The 27,357-nt window shown below is 32.9% G+C and overlaps 1 protein-coding gene and 1 long non-coding RNA gene across 4 annotated transcripts in view; one reads left to right on the top strand and one right to left on the bottom strand.

The window, feature by feature from the left end:
* Positions 1-2,222: 2,222 nt before the first annotated feature.
* Positions 2,223-27,357, bottom strand: part of LOC149534543 (uncharacterized) — a 288,767-nt gene continuing 263,632 nt past the window's right edge. Inside the window, exons 2-3 of one of the 3 annotated variants that reach the window (XM_089805142.1) lie at positions 5,331-5,429; positions 2,223-2,474 (exon numbers count right to left, since the gene is read on the bottom strand). In XM_089805142.1, the coding sequence (XP_089661268.1) occupies positions 5,334-5,429 (96 nt within the window). In that variant the 3' untranslated portion in view covers positions 2,223-2,474; positions 5,331-5,333. Of the gene's footprint in view, positions 2,475-4,896; positions 5,216-5,330; positions 5,430-27,357 lie in introns of those variants that run through there. The other 2 variants (XM_089805143.1, XM_089805141.1) reach the window with 2 other exon arrangements.
* The window catches only part of LOC149534544 (uncharacterized), a 154,572-nt gene continuing 129,702 nt past the window's right edge, over positions 2,488-27,357 (top strand). Inside the window, exon 1 of the long non-coding RNA XR_016357194.1 lies at positions 2,488-3,715. This is a non-coding gene — a long non-coding RNA (uncharacterized LOC149534544). The remainder of the gene's footprint in view (positions 3,716-27,357) is intronic.

Consider the following 27,357-nt stretch of genomic DNA (forward strand, 5'->3'; position numbering starts at 1 on the left):
ACTCACAAATTTATTTCATGATCAAAACCTTCCTTTCAAAAAAGAAATTGTACCTCACAAAATTGTGATATAATTGCATATTATTGAAATAATTATACAAACATTCATAAACCAACCCTTGTATAGTGATTAAGTACACATTTTATCAAACATGATGTTGTATTTATGATATTTATTTCACTTTTATAATGCAAGAATCTAATCTTTGAAAATTTCATGTCAAATGAGATATAAATTCACAATAAATTTTGAAATATAATATTTTTAATACATATATAATTAATATTTAAAATTGTCACAAAAACTAATAATATTTTAATCATAGAACTAAATGGATATATTTTATTCTACAATTCAACATTTCAATTTGTAAACTATTGATATAAAAAATATTATTTTCAATCTACATTATTTTATATTTATTAAATTAGTTTTAAATTACACTTTAAAAAAGTTTATATAGATTTCTTGCTCTCCTTCACTTTAATGACAAATAATAAGGGTCCGTTGCATGTGGACATGCAATTGATAAAATACAATCTTTGCTTTATTAAAACATAGAAACATTCCATAGAGAATCAATTTTGTAAAACATTAGAATCTCTTTTTGCAGAAAAATAGAAGAAACCTATTTTCATTCTTATTTTCTTTAAAGATATTTTTGTTCTCATGAATTACTCACAATGCTTTGTTCTCGTAAAGAAGCCTACCTCTACAAAAATATAATATTTCTTTACATGTACATCTTCCTTGCGATTTTTCTTCACATCTAAATCTTTCTTGAGATTTTTTCATTTTATTTTATTTTACTTTCATTTGTTCATACTAGTGCTCTCTATCAAATCTTTTTTTTTTTTTTTTTTTTTTGAAAATTAATTTAAACATTTTCAAGCTCAAAATAGAAAACCTATACAATTATTTTTGTCAATCTAAGATAAAATTATTCTAGACTATGCTAAAAGTAAATAATAAAGATTTCTCCAGAAAACATGCTTACAAATTTCACAATTTTATTCCAATTCAACTCAAATCAAACGTAAAAAGATTACATAAAAAATATTCAAGATTGATGAAATTAAAATGAAAGTTTGGCATTCCTCTTTTCTTGATATTGCAAGCATTTTTCATGAGATTCCAACCAAATTTTTCATAGTAAAGCAACAAATTTCAAATAAGAGTATAGTTTAGATTGGAAAATTGCAAAGGCAAAATCACCATTCTATTTCAACCCCAAATCACCATTTGATTATGATTGTCAATACAATTTTATCCTTTACATATTTTATACACACTAACCTAATTTTTTAAAATGTTTTTAAATTGATTACAATGTTGGAAGCATTACTCTTATGATACTTGATTCCCTCTCCTTTTCTTTAACCACCACTTTACTTCAAATACTTCACTTGGCCCACATTTTTTTATCAAGCTTTCGCACATATAAATAATTTCATGGAAAACATTTGATTATATAGAGAATATTTTAATGATGAAAATGAGAAGAGAAAGGAGACATACATATTAAGAAATGGTTGCATAGAGAAATACAAACACAAATGAAAATGCAAAATCAAACAAAAGATTCACTACCTCAACAAATGTATTTCAAGGATAAAAGTGAAAAATAATGGTTCTTCAAGTTGTTTGAGAAAAAAATACCTTCAGTGAATTATACTCATAGATTTTTATTTTATAGACAAAGTCGTAAAGAGAATTAAAAACTAGTCATCACAATTAGAAACATGCAAATTCTAAGATTAATTAGAATCTTATAAACGGGTCACTACAATTAGAAACTTGCTAATTTTAAAAAGAAAAAGAAAAATGAAAGGACATTAAAATAATCGGAAACAGTTCAAAGTAATTGAAAATATATTTTTACATTAGAGGCTAACAATTTCAGGATGAAAATTTGTAAAATCTGGGAGCAAAGCTCCCACATATAAGCCTATCGACTTAAAAATTATAGTAAGATTGTAAAATAGTAGCTAGTAAAACATAATGTAAACTTAAAGAATATCATTTTACAAATGAAAAAAAAAAACATAAATGTAAAAATAATAAATATATTTAAAATAGGAAATATAAAATATTTAACTCTATATTTGAACTTGGTAAGAAAAATAGATAGTAATAATTAATATGGATTAGAAATTCATTCGTGAGGTGGAAGATAAAAAATGATTATTTAAAAAAAAAAAGTTATCCACTTTTCACAAATGTGGAAAAGGTAAAGTTGTAATTAATGCATAATAGACTTGTTAGAAAATATTATTTGTATTTTCTTACAAATGACAAAAATAAACATCGATGTAAAACTAATAAATATATTTAAAATAAGACATATAAAACATTTAACTCTATATTTGAACTTGGTAAGAAAATAGATAGTGATAACTCTTCTCCTTCTCTTCTCTTGAATGTACCCTGATGATGGATCACAGAGTGTGATTCGAAACGTTGATGTAAAAAATCTGTTCACACAATCAAATCCAGAAATCAAATGCACAACACTAATGGATTGTGGAAATCTCATAGCTCTAATAATTAATATTGATTAGAAATTCATTTGTGAGGTGGAAGTTAAAAATATTATTTTTTGAAATGTTAATCCACTTGTCACAAATGTGGAAAAGATAAAGTTGTAACTAATGAATTCATTACCCTATGATAGACTTGTTAGAAAATATTTGTATTTTTGTTGAAGAAAATTGAATTTTTTCCCTACCAAAAATAGTATGGTCTAATAGAATAAATGAAAAATGTGGTTTATAAAATAATGAAAAATTAGAAAAAAAAAAATATAAACATTTGAAGTTTCTTTTAATCTTTTAAATTCTCTGAGTTCATTGGTCAATTGAATCGAAAAATTGAATTGAATGATTCCAATACTTTCGTGCGAAAGATAGTGTCTAACAAAACGTGGAAAAAAAAAAAACCATATTAAAGAGGTTAGTAATCGAAATTCTAGTGAAGATTATGGAAAGAGGATAAGCACTAGAAATTCTAGAAATTCTACTAAAGATTGTTAAAAGAGGATAAGCACTAACATATTATATTTTGATTTCAAATTCTCCTTTGCCTCTTATGGGTACATTTTATCTTTAGCCGACGCGATTTGAGAAAGTTGGATGAACGCCGCGTCGCCAATATACGTGGCCAGCATAGAGGAAACTTTCGGAAAGTGTGGTATAATTTTGCGTTGATGTCAGTTGACTCAGCAAAGGGATAAACATGAGCCGCTTCCCACATTTTAAGAAGAGTTTGACTGGAACTTTCGCTTTGCTACCACTGGAATATCGCAGCCAATTAATTTCTTTACAGCAGGCCGTCACTAGGGACACATATTATGAAGGGATCGTTCTTATTTCCTAAATCAAGGAACGTTGTTGATTAAATTTTCTGATATTTGCCCTCAAATATAAAATTCGCATTACTAGAAAGCTTTAAGGAGACTTGCTCTGATCGAAGCCTAAAGATCGTTAAGAATGTAGCACAGGAACTTCATTTCCCCAAATTTCAGAATGTGAAGCGGTAAATTGCATCTTAGAATGTTTATTATAAGGAGATGTTGGGAGATATTTAGTCAAATAAAAAGGATTTTGAGGCGAATATCTCATATTGTGCATTTTAAATTGCTCGTAAGGTTTCAGGAGACTTACTATCGTAAATCAACGGAAGAAGTTTGAAGCGAAAGACGCCTAAGGATGTGCAGGTACGCATTTCTCCAACTTTTCATAATATTAAGCTGGAAATTGGATATTTTACTGTTGAATATAAGAATATGTGAGAAATTGAGAGATTTTGTAAAAGAAGATTTTAGGCGAATGCCTCATACTGTAAATTTATTGTTGCATGCAGCTTAAAATAAATAACAAATCATAAATTAAAAAGATGTAATAAGCGAACTTTTGATAACCAGTGCTAAGTAGCAACATTAAATTTTATCCATGAGATTTCTTGCTGTGATTAGTACTGAAGTTCTGACATGTTCGTAAAACCGAAGCTTTAACATTTCTCTTCCAGAGCACGAATTGTTAAAGAATGGCGCTTAGTATGGTACATATTAAACATGTACACAAAAAATTAATGAATTGCCATCTAACTTGTGGATATCTTGATAAGCCTTGCAATTATCGGGAAATTCTCGCAAATAACATATAATAATGTTGTTTCTGGATTTGACTGTAAATTTCCTAAAATATGTAGTTTCTATTACATTATTTTGAAATGTTTTTAGATTAGACTAAAGTTTTTCTTCCAGATATATTTTCAAGCATTCTTCGTAGTACATTTAGATTAAAAAAGAACTATGACTAAGAATTATAAATACATATTTCTTGTTGTGAATCGCTCTTTCTATGATGGTGAAGAATTTGTCAGTCCCTCCAAGGCGATCAGATGTGAGGAAAGATGCCTAACCCGAGAAATAATAAATATTTATGGAATTTTTTTTCTCTCCAGTACAAGAGAATACACTAAATCGGCAGATCTTTATATTTATTTAGGTAATTCTACTGCACGTCTTAACAGTACAAGTGCTAGTAATAAGTATAGACAATATTTATATGGATGGGGTTATAGATTGAGGGGCTTCACTGATGATTATTTTATTTCAGAAATGCTGAATCACATGAAGCGAGATTTTGGAATAAACCGTCAAATATTTACAGATGCTTTTAGAAATTTAATATTTTATTAAAGATTAAATTCAAATGGATAATCGTTGCAATTTTTTGATAGAGAAGCAGAGTCGACCGTCGAATAAAATAATCAATGGGAATCTTTTTAAATAGTATCAAAAACAGGTTTCTATTTCGTAGGTAGTCATAATAATCGCCGTTGAAAATGGTGTGGGCTCTGTAAATTTGGGTAATGTTTATTCAACATCTAGTATGTATCAAGAAATTAATTAGATGATTTTTATTTATTTTTTCAAATTTTCAAGTGCTGAATAACTAGTAAAATTGCTTTTAGCTAAATCTTCAAAACACTGGATAAAAGCTTCAGTTTGTTGCATTTAACTTCGCACTTTACTAAGAAATCTCAAGCGCCCCTGCTCCATGGTAGCACATTCTAATCACCTCCTATGGATGTTAAATTTAGAAACCCCTGCCCTGGAACTGATATTGAATGCCCTGCTCTTTTATTTTTCAAAATTTGTTGAGAGATGCTATATTTCATTTCCACCACTCTCCTCCAAATTCCATAAAAACTTGGCATAAGAAGCAAATACATAGCTGTTAAATCAGCCATTAGGGACTATCCATTGCTAAATCAACAACTAAAACCGGATTTGAGAGCTGAAAAGGAAGCGAACAATTGATTACCAGTCATAAGGGGCGGCTTTGATTGCTTGATCCATCTTCAGGACAAGCCAGTATGGCCCTTTCATAGGCTTCCTCTGCCTTGCTAATTAATCCTTTCACCTAAAATGATCACCGCCAAACACAATTCGCCTTCAATTAGAAATAAAAATGAGAGCGAGCAAGATCTCAATACCCAGTAAATCTTGACAAAGAAAAGGAAAAGAAAACTTATGAGAATGTTGCAAGCTTACATCGTTTTAAGTATTTGGCATAATTCCCGCACAGCGGCAGACTGCCAGGATTTGCCTTCAACATCTCTTCGTAATATTCGTCTGTAATCTTGCAACAACATTCTCGTGCGGGCATGTGCCAAATGAAAAAGCGAGAATTCTGTTTTAAAGTTGTGAGAAGAGGGGAATCTGAACAGAATAGAATTGTGGTCTCTGTAGCGCCCAAATGCCCGATAAACGCACACGAGCGGACCAAATTTATGGCATATATAGGGAAGACGAAATTTCGATCAACATTTTCAATACGAGCGATAGATTTCCAAGAATGGGAAGAACTAAGCGATTGTTCAACGCATATAGTACTATTGTTTGGAATATTATTTCTGTCAGGCGGGTATGGTTGGTGCATAGGTGAACAGGGCCAGAAGCGTCGCAAGCCGTGGTCAGAGGCACTGCAACAGTCTATTCCGATTGTGACGTGTAAATTGAGGAAGCGAATCAATTGAATTATTGAGATTCCATGGATACATTTTATCCTCACTCTATTATTGAGATGTCTTTTTGTGTATGTAAAATGCTATTGGTCCAATGGTATAACCTAGTGAAGCGAAAAATGGTGGAAATGGTTATGATGTGGAAGTGTTGGTCAATTTTTTTATTAATTATATTAATTATTTTTAATTAAAAGATTTAGTTAGTGGAAATTTTTAATTTTTGTTGAAAATAAGAGTTGAAAAAAGATTTAGTTAGTGGAAATTTTTAATTCTTGTTGAAAATGAGAGCTCAATGACTCAACAAAGGTACCATCCTAACAAAGCATTTAAACTATGTCATTATATATTTGAAGACATACTAATTTGGCCACCCTTAAACATCGTGCATTGAGGAAAATTAAGTTTGTGAAAAATAGTTCAACTTTGACTATTTCATACTTTTAGTCAAAAAATCAAGTCTTGAAGTTTAAGCAGTCTGTGATAAATGTTGCAAGTCACACACACACACACACACACACACACACACACACACACACACACACACACACACACACACACACACACACACACACATATATATGTTATTATTGAATGTGCTTTTTGTCTATAATAAGACTTATTATTACATTGCAATATCATTCATACGAAAATTGGTTTATACTTTAGTTTTGAATTAAAAAAATACTTTGGTCACATTATTAAGTGTTTTTTTGTTGTTATTGTGGAGATCATAGTTTTGAAGGAGAAAGTACTATTCATAGGCATTAAAATTGGAATTGATAGTTGTACGTATCATTTTGTAATATTATATTACATTAGGTTTTAGATAGGGTGATTACATATTAAGTCTATAATGGTTATACATGGGTAAATGTGTGGATGAGTCTAATAAATATAAGAATGAATAAAATGTATTAGAGTATTCGATATAAGGATAAAATGGGACAAGTGTATGGAATGTGTGTGTGTGTAGCCTAATAGATAATAGATAAGGAGAATGAGCCCAACCTTACAAGGGATTGTGCAATTCATTGACATGTACATGCATCGAGTCAATTTTCAACTTGGTAGAAAACTATTTATGGAAAATGGCATGGGTATGGAAATTACACCATCACATTTTGAAGCATATATGTTTAATCTTAAAATAGTCATGCATCTCAAAGTTTGTATACTTATAAACGTACATGTATTGTAAGAAAACAAAAAGGATATCAAAGGGTTCAAATGTAAAACAATGGATGCTATTAGTTTCTCAAGAAGATTCATAATTGTTATGCCTCCATTATTGCTCTTCTTTAGTTTTTGGCCCTTTATTTATTAGTAATCCAAGATCTCTTTAGCTTTGCAATGAGAAAAGGGAATATTGATAAGTCCTTGATAGATGAAAATAATTGCAAAGCCTTACAAACGTAGACTTATCTTCATTGTACATAGTTTGAAACTTGTTATCTCGTCTACAATTTACATAATACTTAGTAGGGTTAGGAACTAGAGTGCATCTTTATAAATTACTATTTTCTTGGTATAAATAGGAAAGGTTGTCTTTAGTTACTGCATGCTCTTTCTTATATAAATGTAAGTTGTTGTAAACATTTACACTTTGTATGCTACAACTTGTTAATGCACATATTGTGTCTTGGATCTTATTGTTTTTAGTATTAAGAGATCTAATTATTGTGGGGTGGGGGATCAATAATCAACCTATTAAATAAATTTTCAATGACACAAACCCTTATTGCAACACAAACTTAACAATATAAAATGAAAGCATCAAACATGCACACACATGCACAAAATAATGAAACACCAAACAAATTTTTTTTTCTTGTGGAAATCGAACTTGGGTGAAAGCCATATTGGGAATTAGTACTTAAATTGTGCACTCTTCTAAAGTATTCCCTATTAGGAGCTTAATCATGTTAGGAGTAGCCTTGTCAGAGAACTTAGAAGAGTAATTAAAGTGCCACCTTGTTAAAGGATTTACAATTAATGACATTTTAGGGTCCACAAAGTTAAGGGATTTTACTACTACAAATTTTAGGGAATAACAAGTAGAATAAAGTGTAGAACAACACCTCCTTTGCATGATCATATCCAATTTAGTACACACAAACACTTCACTTCACTTCATACCCAACTATCTTTTGGATTGATCACACCTTTACACTTATGAACCACAATCAACATATAACTCTTTCTCATTTATCAAATATATAATGTTCTTCAAAACCCTAAATGTTCCACCAACTTAAACTTGCCAAACATGTTTCATTTTAAATTTCAAAAGAATTAATCACATACCACGTGCCCAAAAAAACATCTCTATGCACACAATTTTTTTCTATACCATGTCATCTTACAATCAACTTTACATTTGAATTTGTGAAGAACAATCAAACACATTTGACCAAAAAAATCCTTCTTCTCGAATCCTCATGACATGCTTGTGTTCATCAATGGAATGCCACATCATTATCTCCAAACATTAAGACATGTAACTACATTGCATCTATCTTGACCAAATTTGTCACAATGTTCATACAAATCACCAATCTTAGACCTACCATCGGTAGCTCAAGAAAACAGACACTTTATTTAGAAGCCTTTTGTATCACTACAATACTTGCTCATTGATCATCCAAATGAGTTGCGGTCATAACCATAACATCTAGGTATGGGCAAGGTCATGGTGTGCCAAAAAGTGGTGATATGAAAAATATATAGTTTTGAAATGTCTAAAAGAATTTCAAAATCCTCTTTGACATTTTCCCCACCCATCTTGATACCAAATCAAAAAAGTAATACTTTTCTTTATTGGGTCCCCAATTTCAGAATGGGTATCTGATTTGAAATTAGGTACCTAATCTATGCACCCAAATCATGGAACCAAATTCAAATGTGAAGGGAGTGGGGAATAATTTTTAAGCTATATAGTCCTAGTAAAATATATTTATAGTATAATTAGATAGGGGACTAATTAATATATATAGTTACTAAAATTTAATATATAGTATTAAATAATTATAAATTTTTATTATTATATAGTTATTTTATTTGTAGTATAATAATATATTACATACATTATAATAATATATATAAGTTAAGTAAATAACCTATATGACGATGTATGTTCCTAGGGGTCCCCCTAGGGACATACATGTTGTGTTCTAATGGGTTGAAAGGGTTCATGCGATACCTTATGACCCCTTTTGACCCATTCTACGATAATATATGTTCCTAGGGATCTTGGCATGCCTAGGGACACACATTTTGTGTTCCAATCAGTAGAAATTGGTCATAGATTATTGTATGACCTGTTTCAATCTATTACATGATAAGATATGTTCTTAGGGGTCCTAGGACCCCTACAGACATAAATGTTGTGTTCTAATAAGTCAAAAGGGGTCATAGATTATCCTATGACCTCTTCAACCTGTTACATGACAACATATTTTTTTAGGTGTCATAGGACCCCTAGGAACATATGTTGTCATGTAATGGGTTGAAAGAGGTCATAGGGGATTCAATTACCCTTTTTAACCCTTTGGAACACAACATGTATGGAAGGAACATATATTTTTGAGTAATGGGTCAAAAGGGGACATATGCTTTTGACCCATTAGACAATAACACACATGACCATAAGAGTCCTAGGACCCTAGGAACATATATTGTCATGTAATGGTTCAAAAGGGGTCATGGAATACTTTATGACCCCTTTCTACCCATTGGAATAAAAGAGGTATGTCCCTAGGGGTCCTTGGAACCCTAGGAACATATGTAGTCATGTAATAGCTCCTAAGGGGTCATAGAATACCCTATAACCTCTTTTTACCTATTGGAATAAAAGCAGTATGTCCCAAGAACATATGTTGTCATGTATTTGATTGAAATAGATCATAGGTTATCCTATGATCCCTTTTAACTCATTGAAACACAACATGTTTGTCTTTAGGGGTCCTAAGACCCATATGAACATATTTTGTCACGTAATAAGTTGAAAGGGGCCATAGGTTATCCTTTAACCCTATTCGACACATTGGAATAAAATATGTAGGTCCCTAGGGGTCCTAGGACCGCTAAGAACATATTTTATCATATAATGGGTTGAAAGGTGTCATGGGATACCCTATAACCCCTTTCTAACTATTCAAACACAACATGTATGTCTGTAGGACCCCTAGTAACATATATTGTCATGCAATTGGTCAAAAGTGGTCATAGGGTGTCCCATGATCCCTTTTGACCCATTAGAACACATCACATATATCCATAGGGATCCTAGGATCCCTAGGGACATACATCATGTGGTTGAATGGGTTGAATGGCTTCATAGGATACGTATGACCCCTTTTCACCCATTAAATGATTACATATGTTCATAGGGGTCCTAAGACCCTTAGGAACATACATCATGCCTTTGAATGAGTCGAAAGGGTTCATAAAGTAACATATAACCCTTTTTGACCCATTATATGACAATAAATGTTCCTAGGATTCCTAGGATGGCTAGAGACATAAATCATGTGTTTGAATGGGTCGAAAGGTGTCATCAAGTAGCCTATGACCCCTTTTGACCCATTAAATGATAACATGTGTTCCTAAGGGTGTTAGGTTTCTTAGGAACATATATAATGTGTTCAAATGAGTTGAAATGGTTCTTAGAGTACCCTATGACCCCTTTCGACATATTTCATGACAACATATATCCTTAGGGGTCCTAGGAGCCCTAGGGACCTATTACCTTTGTTTGAATGGGTTGAAAGGGATCATATGATAACCTATGACATTTCATGACAACATATATCCCTAGGACCCCTAGGGTCCTATTTCATTGATTCAAATGGGTTGAAAGGGGTCATAGGATAACCTATGACCTCTTTTGATGCATTTGATGACAACATGTGTCCCTAGGGGCCCTAGGACACCTATGACCTATTTCATTCGTTCGAATGGGTCAAAAGGGTTCATTGAATAACCTATGATCGATTTTGACACATTTCATGACAACACATGTCTCTAGGAGTCCTAGGACACATAAGGACCTCATTCATTTATTTGAATGGGTCAAAAGGGTTCATAGGATAACCTATGACCCCTTGAACATATTTTATTATAAGATATGTCCCTAGAGGTCCTATGACCCCTAGGGACATATTATAAATGTTCATATGGGTCAAAAGGGGTCATAGGATAATCTATGATCCCTTTTCACTCATTTCATGACATGCCTCTAGGGGTCTAGTATCTTGTCATGAAATGCATCAAAAGGGGTCATAGATTATCCTATGATCCACTTTGACCCATTCGAAGAAATGACTCAGGTCCTAGGGACATATGTTGTAATGAAATGCATCAAAAGAGTCACATGTTATCCTATGACCCCCTTCGATCCATTTGAACAAATGAAATAGGTATCTAGGGGTCATAAGACCCCTAGGGACATATGATCTCATAAAATGTGTCAAAAGGGGTCATATTATAATTGTTCATATGCATAAAATGTTTTTAATGACAACATATGTCCCTAAGGGACGTAAGACTCCTAGGGACCTATTTCATTTGTTCAAATGGATCGAAAGGGGTTGTAGGATAACCTATGACTCCTTCCTATGCATTTCATAGTAACAAATATTCCTAGGGGTCCTAGAGGTCATAGGACCCCTAGAACCCTAATTCATTTATTTGAATGGTTTGAAAGGGGTCATCGGATAACTTATGATCCCTTTTGACAAATTTCATGACAAAATATGTCCCTAAGAGTTCAAGGATCCCTACGCGCCTATTTCATTTATTTGAATGGGTTGAAAAGGGACATAGGATGATCTATGACCACTTTTGACACATTAAATGACAACATATGTCCCTAAGGAACCTATTTCATTTTTTCGAGTGGATTGAAAGTGGTTGTAGGATAACCTATGGCCCATTTCTACTAACTAGAGACCTATTTTATATGTTTGAATTAGTAGAAAGGGGTCATAGGTTATCTTATGACCACTTTCAACCCATTTGAACAAATGAAATAGGCCCCTCAGGGTCCTAGGTCCCTTAGGTAAATATGTTGTCATTAAATGTGTTAAAAACAGTCATAGGTTATCCTATGACCCCTTTCAACTCATTTAAACAAATGAAATAGGACCCTTAGGGACATATGTTGTCATAAAATTTATCAAAAGGGGTTATAGGATTTCAACCCATTCAAATAAATGAATTAGGGCTCTAGGGACATATGTTGTCATGAAATGTATTGAAATGGGTCATAGGTTATCCTATGACCCATTTTAATCAATTCGAACAAATGAAATAGGTCCCTAGGGTTACTAAAATCCCTAGGAACATATATTGTCATGAAATACATCAAAAGGGGTTGAATAGATTATCATGTGACCCCTTTCAATCCATTTGAACAAATGAAATAGGTCCCTAGGACTCCTAGGGACATATGTTGTCATGAAATTTATTGAAAGGGGTTTTGAGTTATCCTATGACCCTATTTGAATAAATGAATTAGATTCCTAGGGGTTCTAGATCACATATGTTGTATTGAAATCTACTGAAAAGGGTCATAGGTTATTCTATGACCCCTTTTGTCCTATATGAAAAAATGAAATATGTCGAAAAGGGTCTTAGACTAACTTATGACCCCTTTCAACCCATTAAATGACAAGATATGTTCATAAGGGTACCACGACTCCTAGAAAATACATCATGTGTTTGAATAGATCGAAAGGGGTCATAGGGTACTCTATGACACCTCATAACCCATGATATGACAACATATGTTCCTAGGGGTACTAGGACCCCTAGGGACATACACCATGTGTTTAAATGGGGTCATAGCGAGAAAATGTGGAACATATATCATGTGTTCACATGATTCAAAAAGGTTCATAGAGTATCCTATGACCCCTTTCAACCTATTATACAACATATGTTCTTAGGGATCATAGGACCCCTAGGGAAATACATCATGAGTTTGAATTTATCAAAATGAGTAATAGAGTACCCTATGATCACTTTTGACCCACTAAATGATAACTATGTTACTAGGGGTCCTAAGACACTTAGGAACATATATCATGTGTTTGAATGAGTCAAAAGGGTTCGTAAGTATGTTATGACCCCTTTCGACCCATTATATGACAACATATGTTCCTAAGGGTACCCATAGGGACATACATCATGTGTTTGAATGGATCAAAAGGGGTCATAAGGTAATTTATGACCCCTCTCGGCTCATTATATGACAACATATGCTCCATTGGGTCTTAGGACCCCTAGGAACATACATTATGTGTTTGAATGACTTGAATGAGGTTATAGGGTGATTTATGACCCTTTTTGACCCATTAAATTAAAACATATGTTCTTAGGGATCCTAAGACCCCTAAGAACATATATCATGTGTTCAAATGAGTCAAAAGGGGTCACACTATATACTATGACCCATTTCAAGCCATTATATGACAACATTTGTTCATTGGGGTCCTATGACCCCTAGGAAAATACGTCATGATTTTGAATGGGTCGAAAGGGGTAATAGGGTACCCTACATTTTTTTTACCCATTGAATGATAACATATGTCCCTCGCGGTCTTGAGACCCCTAGGAACATATATCATGTGTTTGAATGGATTGAAAAGGGGTCATAGAGTTTGTTATGACCCCTCTCAATCCATTATATGTCAACATATGTTCCTAGGGGTATTAGGACCCTTAGGGACATACATCATGTAGTTAAATGGGTCAAATGATGTCATATGGTTCCCTATGGATTCTTTTGACCCATTTAATGAGAACATAGATTCCAAGGGGTTCTAGGACCCTAGGAACATATATCATGTGTTCAAATGAGTCGAAAGTGGTCATAAAGCACCCTATGACCCATTTCGATGCTTTAAATGTCAACATATGGTCTTAGGGGTACTAGGACACCTAGTGACATATTTCATGTGTTTGAATAGGTCAAATGGGGTCATAGGGTGCCCTATGACCCTTTTTGACCCATTAAATGAGAACATATGTTCTTAGGGATCTTAGGATGCCTATGAACATATATGAGTGTTTGAATGAATTGAAAGGGCTCATAGAGTACCCTATGACCCCTTTCGACCTATTATACGAAAAAATATATTTTTAAGGGTTGTAGGATCCCTAAGGACATACATCATGTGTTTGAATGGGTCAAATGGTGTCATAGAGTGTGCCCTATGACCCCTTTTGACCCATTAAATGAGAACATACATTCCAAGGGATCTTATGGCCCCTAGCAACATATACCATGTGTTTGAAAGAGTCGAAAGGGGTTATAGAGTTCTATATGACCCTTAAGAACACTTAATGTCATTGAATGGGTAAAAAGGGGTGAGAGGGAATTCTAGGACCCCTTTTGAGCTATTAGATTACATTATTTATGTGGTTAGGGTGTTAGGAATCGATAGATCCAAAACAATATAAGAATCAACAGTTAAATGAAAGAAAAAAAAACATAAGAACATAGATAACACACAAATTTAACATGGTTCACCCAAAACCTAGGCTACGTCCACTTACAAATCCATCCAACCTTTCTTATTATCCAATGATTATAGTACAAGCCCTTATAGCTCAATCCTGCCGCAAGAACAACCTATCTCATTATACATTGCATTATCTTTATCCCTAACTCTAAGCTATCTTATATGATATATTACCCCTTTAGGGTTACAATAAGCCTATCTGAATAAGGCATGATCAGTCAGCCCAAAGAATTATGAAGTATGTATAGTACTTCTTTGATCAGTCACCACAAACTAACATAGGGGTACTAGGACCTATAAGCACACATGTTCTGATTGAATGGGTCAAAGTGTGTTAAAGGATAACTTATGACCCCTTTTGATCCTTTGGATCTATTATATGTATGGTTAAGGGTCCTAAAGAATTTTAAAAAACATACTAAGGATATTGAAATGGGGTCATAGTATTATTAAAAAAATTGAAAAAATAATATATTTAATTTAAAAAATTAATTTTTGTTTGGCAAATTAGTGTCCAATTTGGGAAAGGGTATCTAATTTGGGAACAGGTACTTGATATTATTAGGTACCCAATTAGCCTTGGTTTTTCTTTGGATATGAACTCTCCATGGTCAACACCAAAAATGTCCCCAAAACATGTTTTTGGCCTATTATTTTGTATTTCTAACTTTGACCATGTAGCTGACAACTTTTATTTCATCTAAATTTGATGAAACAAAAAATGATTTCTTGAGAACATTATAGGATTTCTAGCAATATAGTGTCTATTAAATATGAGTTTAGTAAGTAATTATTACTTATCTTCTAATGGAGTTAGCTACAAAGTGTTGATTGACACACTGATTTAAAATTATCTATAACTTTCAAATGACATAAGATTTTTAAATTTAAAAGACGCATCACATTATATGCTCTTCCTACTATAAGGTAAAAAAAGAAAAAAATGAATTAGTTAAAGTGGTTAGACATGTGAGTTTTTTATTCTTAAAATCTTATAGTACAAAATTCATAATTAATTGATTACTTTGAATAAAAATATCCAAACATATGCATCGCATCAGAGCATGGGTTTAATTCTTATATCTAGAATCTTACTAACAAATATTATCATTTGATTTTGATTAAGGTGGTTAGACATACACCTACCTCTTATTTTTGGCTTGAAATTTTTGTAATCTTGAATTAAAAGCCAAAAATTTCACTAATCAAAATTTGTTTCTCTTTAAATAACACCTAGTGTTTTAGAATTTGCATTCAATTTCCTATAGATTATTTTGTTAAAACTTTTTGATATAATTTATAGAACTACTTCAAAATTACACCTGAAATTGAGATAACCTCGATTAGGTGTTTTTTCACTATCACTTAAGGGTATAGTATGGCTCACTATGATCTTGCACATACCCATCTACAAACAATTTTCCACCTTCTCCTATGAATGTCCACTTAACTATTCATATATTTGATGAACAAATAAAATTTCCTATTGCATGTCACTAACTTCTCTAATGGTCAAATTTCATCATCATTTTTGTGCCTTGCCTTCTCTTTCTCTTCTTCTGTCAACACCTCCCTTAAGATGATTCATCCACATTATTTGACCATTCTTGGTCCTTTGTGAGACTTCAATTCCTTTTGATGTTTTCCTTGGTCTCCTCTCATCTTATTCCTATGTCTTTTGTACTATCTCTTTACAACTCCTTTTGTTTGGCTTCCCCTTTGTTTTGCTTCTTTTTCCCTTCTCAACTTCTCTCCCTTTGAAAAAAATAACAAAGACAACCATGTTCCCTTTTTATGTGACTTCTCCTCCTATGGTGTAGTTATTTTTTCTTATCAATCCACCGTTAGATTTCTCCACTTCTTGATCCTGGATTGATGTTCGCCTGTCTATTCTTAGTTCAAGCTATATAGGGGTGAGACCCCTAAATCTTCTCTTAGATACTCAAAAGTATTATTTTTGAAGAAACCTTGTGAAGATATCAAATAATTACTCCTTGGCTAGTACATATTCCAACCTGACCTCTTTTTCTTATACTTTTTCTCTTATAAAATGATACTTTATTGATATGTGTTTTGTCTTCGAGTGCATCACTAATTTTTTGGATATGTTAATTGCACTAGTGTTATCATAGTTGATAACTACAAGTTCCTCCTTTTTCTCTTAAACTTCTTGAAGTATCTATTTGATCCAAATTTAACTTGATTTTAACTCATCACAAAAACATATTTTGCTTCAGTAGTTTATTACAATATGGAGTTCTTCTTCTTGTTGGCACATGCAATTAGTCTTCCTCTAAGAAATAATAAACTAAGGGTTGTACTCTTTCTATCATCTATGTTACCTTCCTAGTGAGTATTAGTAAAGACATTGAGCTCAAAATTTTCCTTGTAAGGATACCATAGGCCATACTCTTCAGTACCCTTAAGAATTTTGAAGATCCTCTTTGTAGCTACCATGTATGAATCCTTTGGGTTGGATGAAACTTTGGCTACTATTCCAACTACCCATGCTATGTCTAGTATGTTGTGCACAACATATTGCAGCTTACCAATCATAAATTGGTAAAGTGTGTCATTTGCTTTAGTGCTCTTATCCTCCTTTGATAACTTGCAATAGCCATCATTGGATTTCTCACCAGTTTTGCTTCATCGGTACCAAATTTATTTATCATTTTCTTCACATGTTTACTCTATGAAGATACCTCCTTTTAGATGGGATATTTGAATTCTAACAAAGACTTTTATTTCTCTGATCATGGTCATCATGAACTCTCTCTTCATGGCCTCAACAAACTCAAGACTTAGCTTATCATCTCCTCCAAAGATGATGCCATAACTTTTTTTTTTAGTAATCAAAAAACTTAGTTCTATTTCTTGCTTCATGTATTAATTTCACTTGTCACTTGTTCTTATGAACCCAATATTTATCAAGAATGAGTGAAATCTCTTATACCATGCTTTGGGTGCCCATTTAAATCCATACAAGGATTTTCTTAGTCTACATACTTGATTTTTTCCTCATTCATTCTCAAATTCCTTAGGTTTCTTAATGTACACTTCCTCTTCTAGATCTTTTTTTAGGAATATAGACTTTGTATCCATCTAGTACATTTTTTAATTTCTTGTAGCTTTCAAATGCTAAGAGTATTTTAACCCCTTCCAACCTAGCCACCAGTCTAGAGGTTTCTCTATAGTCTATTCCTTCTTCTTGTGCACAACCTTAACAAAAAATCTATCCTTATTTTTTACCACCTCTCCATCCTCATCCATCTTGTTTTGGAACACTCATATTGTACCAATGACATTATTGTCTCTTGGTTAGCTAACTAAAGTCCATGTATCATTATTTATTATTTGATCAATCCCCCCCCCCCACCCTCCATGGCCTTTCTATCATCTAAAATCCTTGTCTCCAATGATCTAGTTAGTGGAGTGGTTCCTTCTCACATACTTTGTTAGAATCAGTTCCTCTTTAGGTACTTCTTATGTTTATCCTTCATGTAGAGCTTCTTCTTTTTGAGATGGTATAACATCTTGTACAATTCCCCCTCTACTGGTATCCTCTCCACTATGTCACTAAGTGGATTGTATTCATTTTTTTTTAGTCTTCAAGTTATTTATTTCTTTCTTCCACATTTTTCTTTGAGAATTCATCCACCCTTACATTGGAAAAATCCACAATCTTGCTTGTCTAAAGGTTCATACGTGCTAGTATGTTGTGCTTTTGGTAGAATATCCTAGAAATATACCATCATTTCTTTTAGGCTCAAAATTTCCTTGGTATTAATCTCTCTTGATGTAGAATTTTCTTCCAAATACCTTAAAATAAGTAACATATGGTTTATGGCCAAACCATAGTTAATAAGGAGTTTCCTTTGTTCCCTTCTTCACTTGTACCCTGTTCAAGGTGTACAAAGTTGTGCTTCCAAATTCTTGTTAGTATGAATACTAATTATATTCCTATAGGGGAGTATCCTAAAATTGATGGACCTCTAAATCTTGGTTGTGTCATATTCATGATAGTGTTTGTCATTGATGTCAACATATTGGTTATTCTATGAAGAATGACAAATAAGAATTTTTTTTTTGGTTTCATGAGGATCAAGGAACTAAGTTGAACTTATATGGATATGGTATAATGTTCTACATAGTTTGGTGATGTTATAGTTAAGAGAACATGCAAAAATATGAAGACAGTACATAGTTATTCAAGATTTATTAAAGACAATGTTCAAAGAAAGATCCTGTGTAATAGCTAGTGATGTTTGCATTTTATCTTGCAACTGATCTATAATTTGGTTATGTGCACTTGGGAAAAGGTAGAAGACATGAAAAAGATACAGATTGTAAATGTAGTATTTTAAGATGGTCCTATATTATTCTTGTAAATTGAGAAAGCCTCAAGGTTGAATGAATAATTTGTTTTAAGACTTGGTATAAAGGGAAGATGTTTTCCTTGAGGTAGTGTGATTAAGTGAAGTATTTGTGTAATAAGAGTATGCAAAGTTGTATGTGAGATCCAATGAACTTGATATTGAATATCTTTTGATCAATGAATTTTTTGGTGTAGTTGAGGCATGATGAGTGAACAAAGAGATTGTATTTGGAAAAGAAGTTATTGTGGACAATTTTTTACTTGTATAATTTTGAAAAATGATAGTACTAAGACAAGTTAGGCATCAAGTTTGATGGTATTTGCCTAAAGCTTTTTGGATAGTAGGTCCTTCTGTCTTTCACAACTAACAGCATGGTTGGCACAACTCATAGCAATGTTGGAATCTCCTAACGTGGATTCAAAGTCTCCTAATAGGGACTAATATGTACTTAAAGAATTTCATTGACTTCTAACATGGTCCATCCTCTTACAAGGAACTTACCTATTAGTACATCATATTGTGGGTACCATCCCCACAAAGGTTTTCCCTCTGATCAAGGTTTTCCCTAGTAAACAAATATGATGTAATTTTTGTATGGTGATATTTCTATTGTTGTTGCATCTACAATTTACATGTTTTGAAATTAATAAGGATAATGAGAGGTGTTTTAATTGCACAATTGATTCACCCACCCCCAGTTATTTTTGTGGACTTTATTTTCTAACAATTAGTATTAGAGCATCAAGTCCTTGAAGGAAAATCTTAACAACTTAAGGAGACCTATGGTGTATTTTAGGAAAGAAAGTTCAAAGTTTGATACAGTTAACTATGATAGTTGGAAGGAGAAGATGAAGGCACATTTTCTATGTAGGGGTTTGAGATATTGGTTGATCACTATGAGGAAGAAGGATTTGGTTGATGAAGATAAGCTTAAGGCTTATAATGAACCTTAGAGAGAAAATTTTATGTGCAATATGTTTGCTAGAGATGCACTCTTGACAACTCTTCCTGGAAATCAATATAGCTAGGTGAAAAATTTAAAACTAGGTCATTAATTTTGGAAATCTTTGGAATCTACATTTGACAGTGATAAGCATGCTACAAATGTTAGAGTATAGAATTAGATATGTTTAATTCAAGATGCTAAGATGATGGATGATGAATATGTAAAAGTTATTTTGAAAAAATATAAGAGATTTTTGCACGAATTAAGGTTTGTGATAGAACAAAAGATGAATACGAAGTTATATGGAAAATATTGAATACTTGGACACCTGCATACAAATAGACAACACAAATGATTGAACAAACTATTCCCTAGACACATAATTTCACAAGAGAAAATCTTCTTGGGAGATTGGAATCAGTTGAGATGTGGATGAAATAGACTCTAGAATTCCTTATAATTGAGACTACTTTCAATACATTAAGTGTTAGACCTATGTTTACAAGAAGAACAAGTACAAGTGGAGATTACAATAGTAGCAACCCGGGAAAAATAGAAGAAGACAAGAAGATTGAGGAAGGCCTTGCCATTCTTATCAAGAGAGAACCTAAAGAAATGACAATCTTTAAATGTTGGACATGTGATGGGTATGGTCATTATTCTTCCAAGTGCCCTAAAAAAGTAGGAAAACTTAAAGAAGAATCTGTATAAGCCAAGTAAGTATCTATTTGCTAATGATGAGAAATTATATGGTTTTGTGAATTTTTTTTAAGTGAAAGTGATGATGAGAGTGATAAAATGGGATTCATTGGTATCAAAGAAGAAAGTCATGAAAAAGAAGAAGTTATAGAAGAAAGAGCATTAATATCACAAGTTGAAAATAAACAATCTGATTGGATTATAGATAGTGGTTGTTCTCATCATATGACTAGAGATATGTACAAGTTCATTGAATTCAATAGCTATGATGGAGAAATTTCTAGAGTTGGAAATAATGCAACCTATCACATTAATGGAAATGATCTATTACACTTGATGGAAAACCAACATTGGTGATGTTGATTTTGTTGATGAGTTGAAAAATAATCTTTTGAGTGTTGGATAGTTAGTGGACAAGGGATATATATTTAAATTCATAGGAAAGACATCCATTATCAAAGATAAATATGGTAAGTTGATTGGTACTAGTACTAGGACAAGAGGTAAAAAATTTTAGTTGAGTCCTATTGAGATGGCATGCTTAGTTGCTAAGGTAGATGATAGGTGGTTATGGCATAAGATATTTTTCTATATAAACTTTGATAACATTGAAGAGACCAGTACTACATTTTCTATTAGAGATTTTCCTAAGATGGTGAAGCCTACTAATGTGGTATGTAAGGAATGTGTTATGACAAAGTAGAAGAAAAGTTCATTTCCAAGAAAAGATGTTTATTACATCTATGAAGTTGGAGATTGTACATATAAATTTTAGTGGTCCCACAAGGACAATATATTTCTATGGTGAAAGGTATTTTATGATTCATGTTGACAATTTTTCAAGAATGACATGGGTAGCATTTTTTACAGAAAAAAATGAAGCATTTGGGAAGATTAAGTTGTTTAAGAACAAAGTAGAAAATGAATCTAGGTTAAAGATTATATGTTTGAAATTTGATAGATGAGGAGAGTTTAATTTTAATGAGTTTAATAGTTTTTGTGAAGTGAATGACATTAAAAGAAAATTTTCAACCACTAAGAAACCTTAACAAAATGGTATAGAAAAGAGGTGAAATAGATCTATAATAGAAGCAACAAGAGCTATGATGTTTGGAAATAATGTGGAAAATATATTCTCGAGAGAAGTAGTAAATACAGTAGTATACATTATGAACATATTACAAATCAAACAAGTGAATCATAATACACCCTATTAATTTTTGTTTTGACATGCACCATCAGTTAAGTATTTCAGATGTAATGTCCCTGTCTTTTATTTAATTAATTTAATTAATTACTGTATTACAAGTGAGAAGCTTCTAGAGTGTGTATTAATTATTGGAAAGGGGGGAGTCTCTAGTAATTTAATTTTCAAGAAGCACAATTAATTATGTATTTCAAGGGAGGAGTTTCTAGAGAATGCATTAATTATTGGAAGGGGGAAGCTTCTAACACTTGTAATTAATTAATATTTGAATTCCTTCTAGAAGGGTGTAGGAAAAGTATAAATAGAGGTGGGAGAGTCATTGTTGAGCATCAGATGATTGTGAATTGCATTTGATAAAGCTTGGAGGTGGAGTTAGAGATTTGGTCTTGGAATTAGAGAACATTCATCCTCTCTTGTAACATTCTAGATGCCATTCCCTTGGTGTTTTCCCTTTGGAATACATTACTATGTTTTTGATTTTATCATTTTGAGAACTAATATTATTTGAGTAGCGATTCAATCTTCAATTTGCATAAGTTCCTTCTTTCTCATGTTATGTGGATTGAAACCTATGCAAAGACATTAAAATTTCTTTCAGTAGTTGGTTTAGTTCTTGGGCATTTCTAGGGTGCCCATTATAGTGGTATCAGAGCTATAAGTCCTACTATCCTATGGAGGTCTTATAGGGAATTTGGGATAGTTGAATAGAGGGAAAAGTGTTTGACAAAATGTATATCAGTCTAGATTAGGAAAATGCAATGTTTAGGTTACTAGATACATTAGAGAAGTAGAATAGGCAAATGGAAATGATGTAATAGGAGCAAAATAGGCGAATGGATATGATGTTACAGCTTATGGCTAGACATATGGGCATCAATATTGATGATTTACAGGTTGCTCCAGTGTAGGAGGTAGTTGATTCCTTAGGTGGGGTTGAGACACATATAGAGCCACCTAACTATGATGTTGGTGATGTGGGCATTTCAACAGAGTCAGTAGATGTGGGTTTACAATCTAGTAATATTGATTCACAATCTGGTGTTGAGTCATGTGTGCAGAGTCAGGAGTTCACATACGAAGCTTTGTTAGGGGATGGCAATGCAACAATAGTGGGATTAGGAGAATGCGAGGATACTATCATATCAATAGCCACTTTTGTGTTAGTTGAACCATCTAACGAGGAGTTAGCAGTATGCATACAGTTTTTGATGTGTGTTCTAATAAAGGTGCACATGTTGATGATTATGAGTTTTCATCAACTATAGATTTAGTTCAGTTTTTTGTTGCAGCAGTTAGTGTTGTTCCTATGTCCATATATTTTGATGTGGCTACACCTATTATTGATACAGTTGGCATGAGTGCATATGGTTTGCGTGCAGCTACATCTTTTTCAATGCATGTTGGTGCTAATTTAATTAATTACTATATTACAACGGAGAAGCTTCTAGAGTGTGTATTAATTATTGGAAAGAGGGAAGCCTCTAGTAATTTAATTTTCTAGAAGCACAATTAATTATTGTATTGCAAGGGAGGAGTTTCTAGAGAGTGCATTAATTATTGGAAGGGGGAAGCCTCTAGTATTTGCTATTAATTAATATTTGATTTCATTCTAGAAGGGTGTAGGAAAAATATAAATAGAGGTGGGAGAGTCATTGTTGAGCATCGGATGATTTTGAATTGCATTTGATAAAAGCTTGGAGGTGTGAATTAGAGATTTGGTCTTGGCATTAGAGGATGTTCATCCTCTCTTGTAACATTCTAGATGTCATTCCCTTGGGTTTTGGCCTTTGGAATACATTGCTATGTATTGATTTAATCATTTTGAGAACTAATATTATTTCAGTAGTGGTTCAATCTTCAATTTTCATAAATTCCTTCTTACTCATGTTGTGTGGATGGAAACCTATGCAAAGACATTAAAATCACTTTTAGTAGTTGGTTTAGTTCTTGGGCATTTCTAGGGTGCCCATTACAGTGGTATCAGAGCTTTCTTGCAAAGTGTTTCACAAAGTTATAACTGGTAGGTGATCATTATAGTGGTATCAAAGCTTACTTGCAAAGTGTTTCACGAAGTTATAACTGATAGGTGCTCATTACAGTGGTATCAGAGCTTGCTTGCAAAGTGTTTCACGAAGTTATAATCGGTAGGTGCCCATTACAATGGTATCAAAGCTATAAGTCTTGCCATCCTATGGAAGTCTTATAGGGAATTTGGAACTAGATGGAGGGAAAAGTGTTTGACAAAATGATCAAATGGTTATTGCATACATTAGAGGTGGGGCAGCGTTTGCAACAACAACAAAATAGGAAAATGTATATGATGTTGTAGCTTATGGCTAGACATATGAGCATCAATATTGATGATTTGTATGTTGCTCCAGTGCAAGAGGTAGTTGATTCCTCAAGTGGGATTGAGAAACATATAGAGCCACCTAGCTATGATGTTGGTGATGTGGGCATTTCAATAGAGTTAGTAGATGTGGGTTTACAATCTAGTATTATTGGTTCACAATTTGGTGTTGAGTCATGTGTGTAGAGTCAAGAGTTCACATATGGAGCTTTGTCAGGGGATGGCAATGCAACAATAGTGGGATTGGGAGAATGTGAGGATACTATCATATCAATAGCCACTCCTATGTAAGTTGAACCATCTAATTAGGAGTTTAGTAGTATGCATGCAGTAGTTGATGTGTGTTCTAATAATGGTGCCCATATTGATTATGATTTTTCATCAACTAAAGATTCAGTTTAGTTTTTTGTTGAAGTAGTTAGTTTTGTTCCTATGTCCATATATTTCAATGCAGCTACAGCTATTGTTGATACAGTTAGCATGAGTGCATATGGTTTTCTTGTAGCTACATCATCTTCAATACATGTTGGTGATGATTAGGATTCTAGTCCAATATATATTATGTGGGTGGATATAGGGAAGAAAAGGTTTCTACGATCTTCTATGGAGTTGACTTCTAGTGAGATTCTAACTTCTACATCATCAACACAAGTTTTGGGTGCTAGGCTGTAGGACATGTGGTTAGTCTTGATGATGCTGGTTTGCAATTGGTTTAATGTCCATAAGTATGTCACATACTACTTCATTTGGGATCTGGGTGGATATTGGAGTTCATTGTGTTGCTGGATTGCTTGAGGACAAGCAATTTCAAGGAGGGCAGACTATAATGTCCCCGTCTTTTATTTAATTAATTTAATTAATTATTGTATTCCAAGGGAGAAGCTTCTAGAGTGTGTGTTAATTATTGGAAAGGGGGAAGCCTCTAGTAATTTAATTTTCTAGAAGCACAATTAATTATTGTATTACAAGGGAGGAGTTTCTAGAGAGTGCATTAATTATTGGAAGGGGGAAGCCTCTAGTATTTGCAATTAATTAATATTTGATTTCATTCTAGAAGGGTGTAGGAAAAATGTAAATAGAGGTGGGAGAGTCATTGTTGAGCATCGGATGATTGTGAATTGCATTTGATAAAATCTTGGAGGTGTGAGTTAGAGATTTGTTCTTGGCATTAGAGGACATTCATCCTCTCTTGTAACATTCTAGACATCATTCCCTTGGGGTTTGGCCTTTGGAATACATTTCTATGTATTAATTTAATCATTTTGAGAACTAATATTATTTCAATAGAGGTTCAATCTTCAATTTTCATAAATTCTTTCTTGCTCATGTTATGTGGATTAAAACCTATGTAAAGACATTAAAATTGCTTTCAACAGTTGGTTTAGTTCTTGGGCATTTCCAGGGTGCCCATTGCATCAGAATACTTTGAATTAAGTGTTACATTAAAAGGGATGATGATATTAAAAAAAATTATTCAAGGAGTGACGAAGGCATGTTCTTTGGTTACTCATTGAAAAGAAAAGCTTATCAAAGTTTGAATAAGAGAGATAAGAATATTATTGAGAGTGCAATTGTTAGAGTGGATAAAAATTTAGAATTAAGGAAAGAATACTTGATTATAATTTTGATGAAGAGACTAATGCAAGGATTGATCTAGAGAATGTTGAGTTGTTTTACGAGATTGACATTGATTTGTAGAATGAGTTAGAAGTAGTAGAAGAAAGATAATAACCTAGGACTAAGCCTAGAGAAGAAATTAGAGTTGAACAAGTGACACCTAACAAGAATTTGACAAAGAATCATCCCGTCAATCATATTATTGGAAGAAATGATAAAGGAGTCATGGAAAGGAATAAGTTACATGAATACTTGTGTTAGATTTCAAAACTTTAACCTAAAAGTTCTAAAGAAGCTAGTAAAGACTTTTGGATTAAAGATATGAAAGAAGAACTAGATCATATTGAAAAGAATAAGACTTGGGAATTGGTTCCTAGACCTAAGGATAAGAATGTTATTGGAAATAAGTGGGTATTAAAAAATAAGATGAATGATCAAGGTGAGACTGTGAGAATGAAATAAAGACAAGTATGCAAAGTTTCTCCCACTAGATATACATATTCAAAGGTAGTGGAATTATTTAGGGATATAATACCCTTACCTATCCTTGTGCATGGTGGTTTTTTTTAGAACTTCACCATGTCTCCATCATAGGCCTCAATGACATGGAACTTTCTCCATTCACTAGACATATGGTGCAAGAAAATTCTATCTATTATCTAATTCTTGTGTATACTAGTATTGGTTATCGGGGCTCTTTCCACCCTTTCTTCTATGATGGCAACAAATGATACTTATCCTCATCCTCATCATTGGTTGCCCTTTGGAGCTTTTTCATCTTTTGCTGGTCTCCTTCTTCACTTTCTCTAAACATTTAGCATCATATTCTCCTACCTTCTTATAGTTAAAGAATTTTAATAGAAGCTTACTTTTGTGCTTCAATTTTTTTTCTTTTTTCTGACAATTCTTTTTATGAATAGATCCTCCAACTCTTCTTGTTCAACTTCTTTATCATACAATCTCTCTAGTTCTCTTCTATATCTGAATGTTCTTTCCTCCTCCCTTCCATTTAATTACAACAAATGCAACTAAGGATTTTATTTTAGTTTCAATTTTGGGTGGTTGACTATTGTCAAAGTTGCTAAGTTCAAATGTCATGAGATTTTCTACCAAGGTATCAAGAGATACCTCCATCTTGTCTATTGTTCTTAGCTCTTGAATGGATGATACCCTTATGGAATATTTGGGCTTTAGGGATTTTAATAACTTTCTTAAACACTCATCTTTGTGTGGTATTCCTCATGATGCTTTGATGACTACCATAACATCCTTCACTCACTGTAATAGGTCTGAATGTCTTCACCCTCTTGCATTCTCATGTCATCAAACTTTTCTCTTAGGCTTTTAGTTTTAGCCTTCATTATATTATTATCACCACCATAGAGTATTTTGATCTTCTCCCACATATCATATGTTGTTTCTAGGTCTTCAACATCTTTGTACCTAGAGTAGGATAGGGTGCTTTCTAGAGAATCTATTTTGGTCGTGTGTTTCTTTCTTCTTTAACTATTTTTTTGAGTCGACTAGAAGATTCAACATATTTGACCTCTATATGGGTCTAGTAGGAATCACCAAGATTTCTCAAGTGTAAAAACATCTTTCTA

The sequence above is a fragment of the Cupressus sempervirens genome, chromosome 10 (assembly GCF_028749045.1).
Source record: "Cupressus sempervirens isolate cs-2001-9-10 chromosome 10, ASM2874904v1, whole genome shotgun sequence".
NCBI lineage: Eukaryota > Viridiplantae > Streptophyta > Pinopsida > Cupressales > Cupressaceae > Cupressus > Cupressus sempervirens.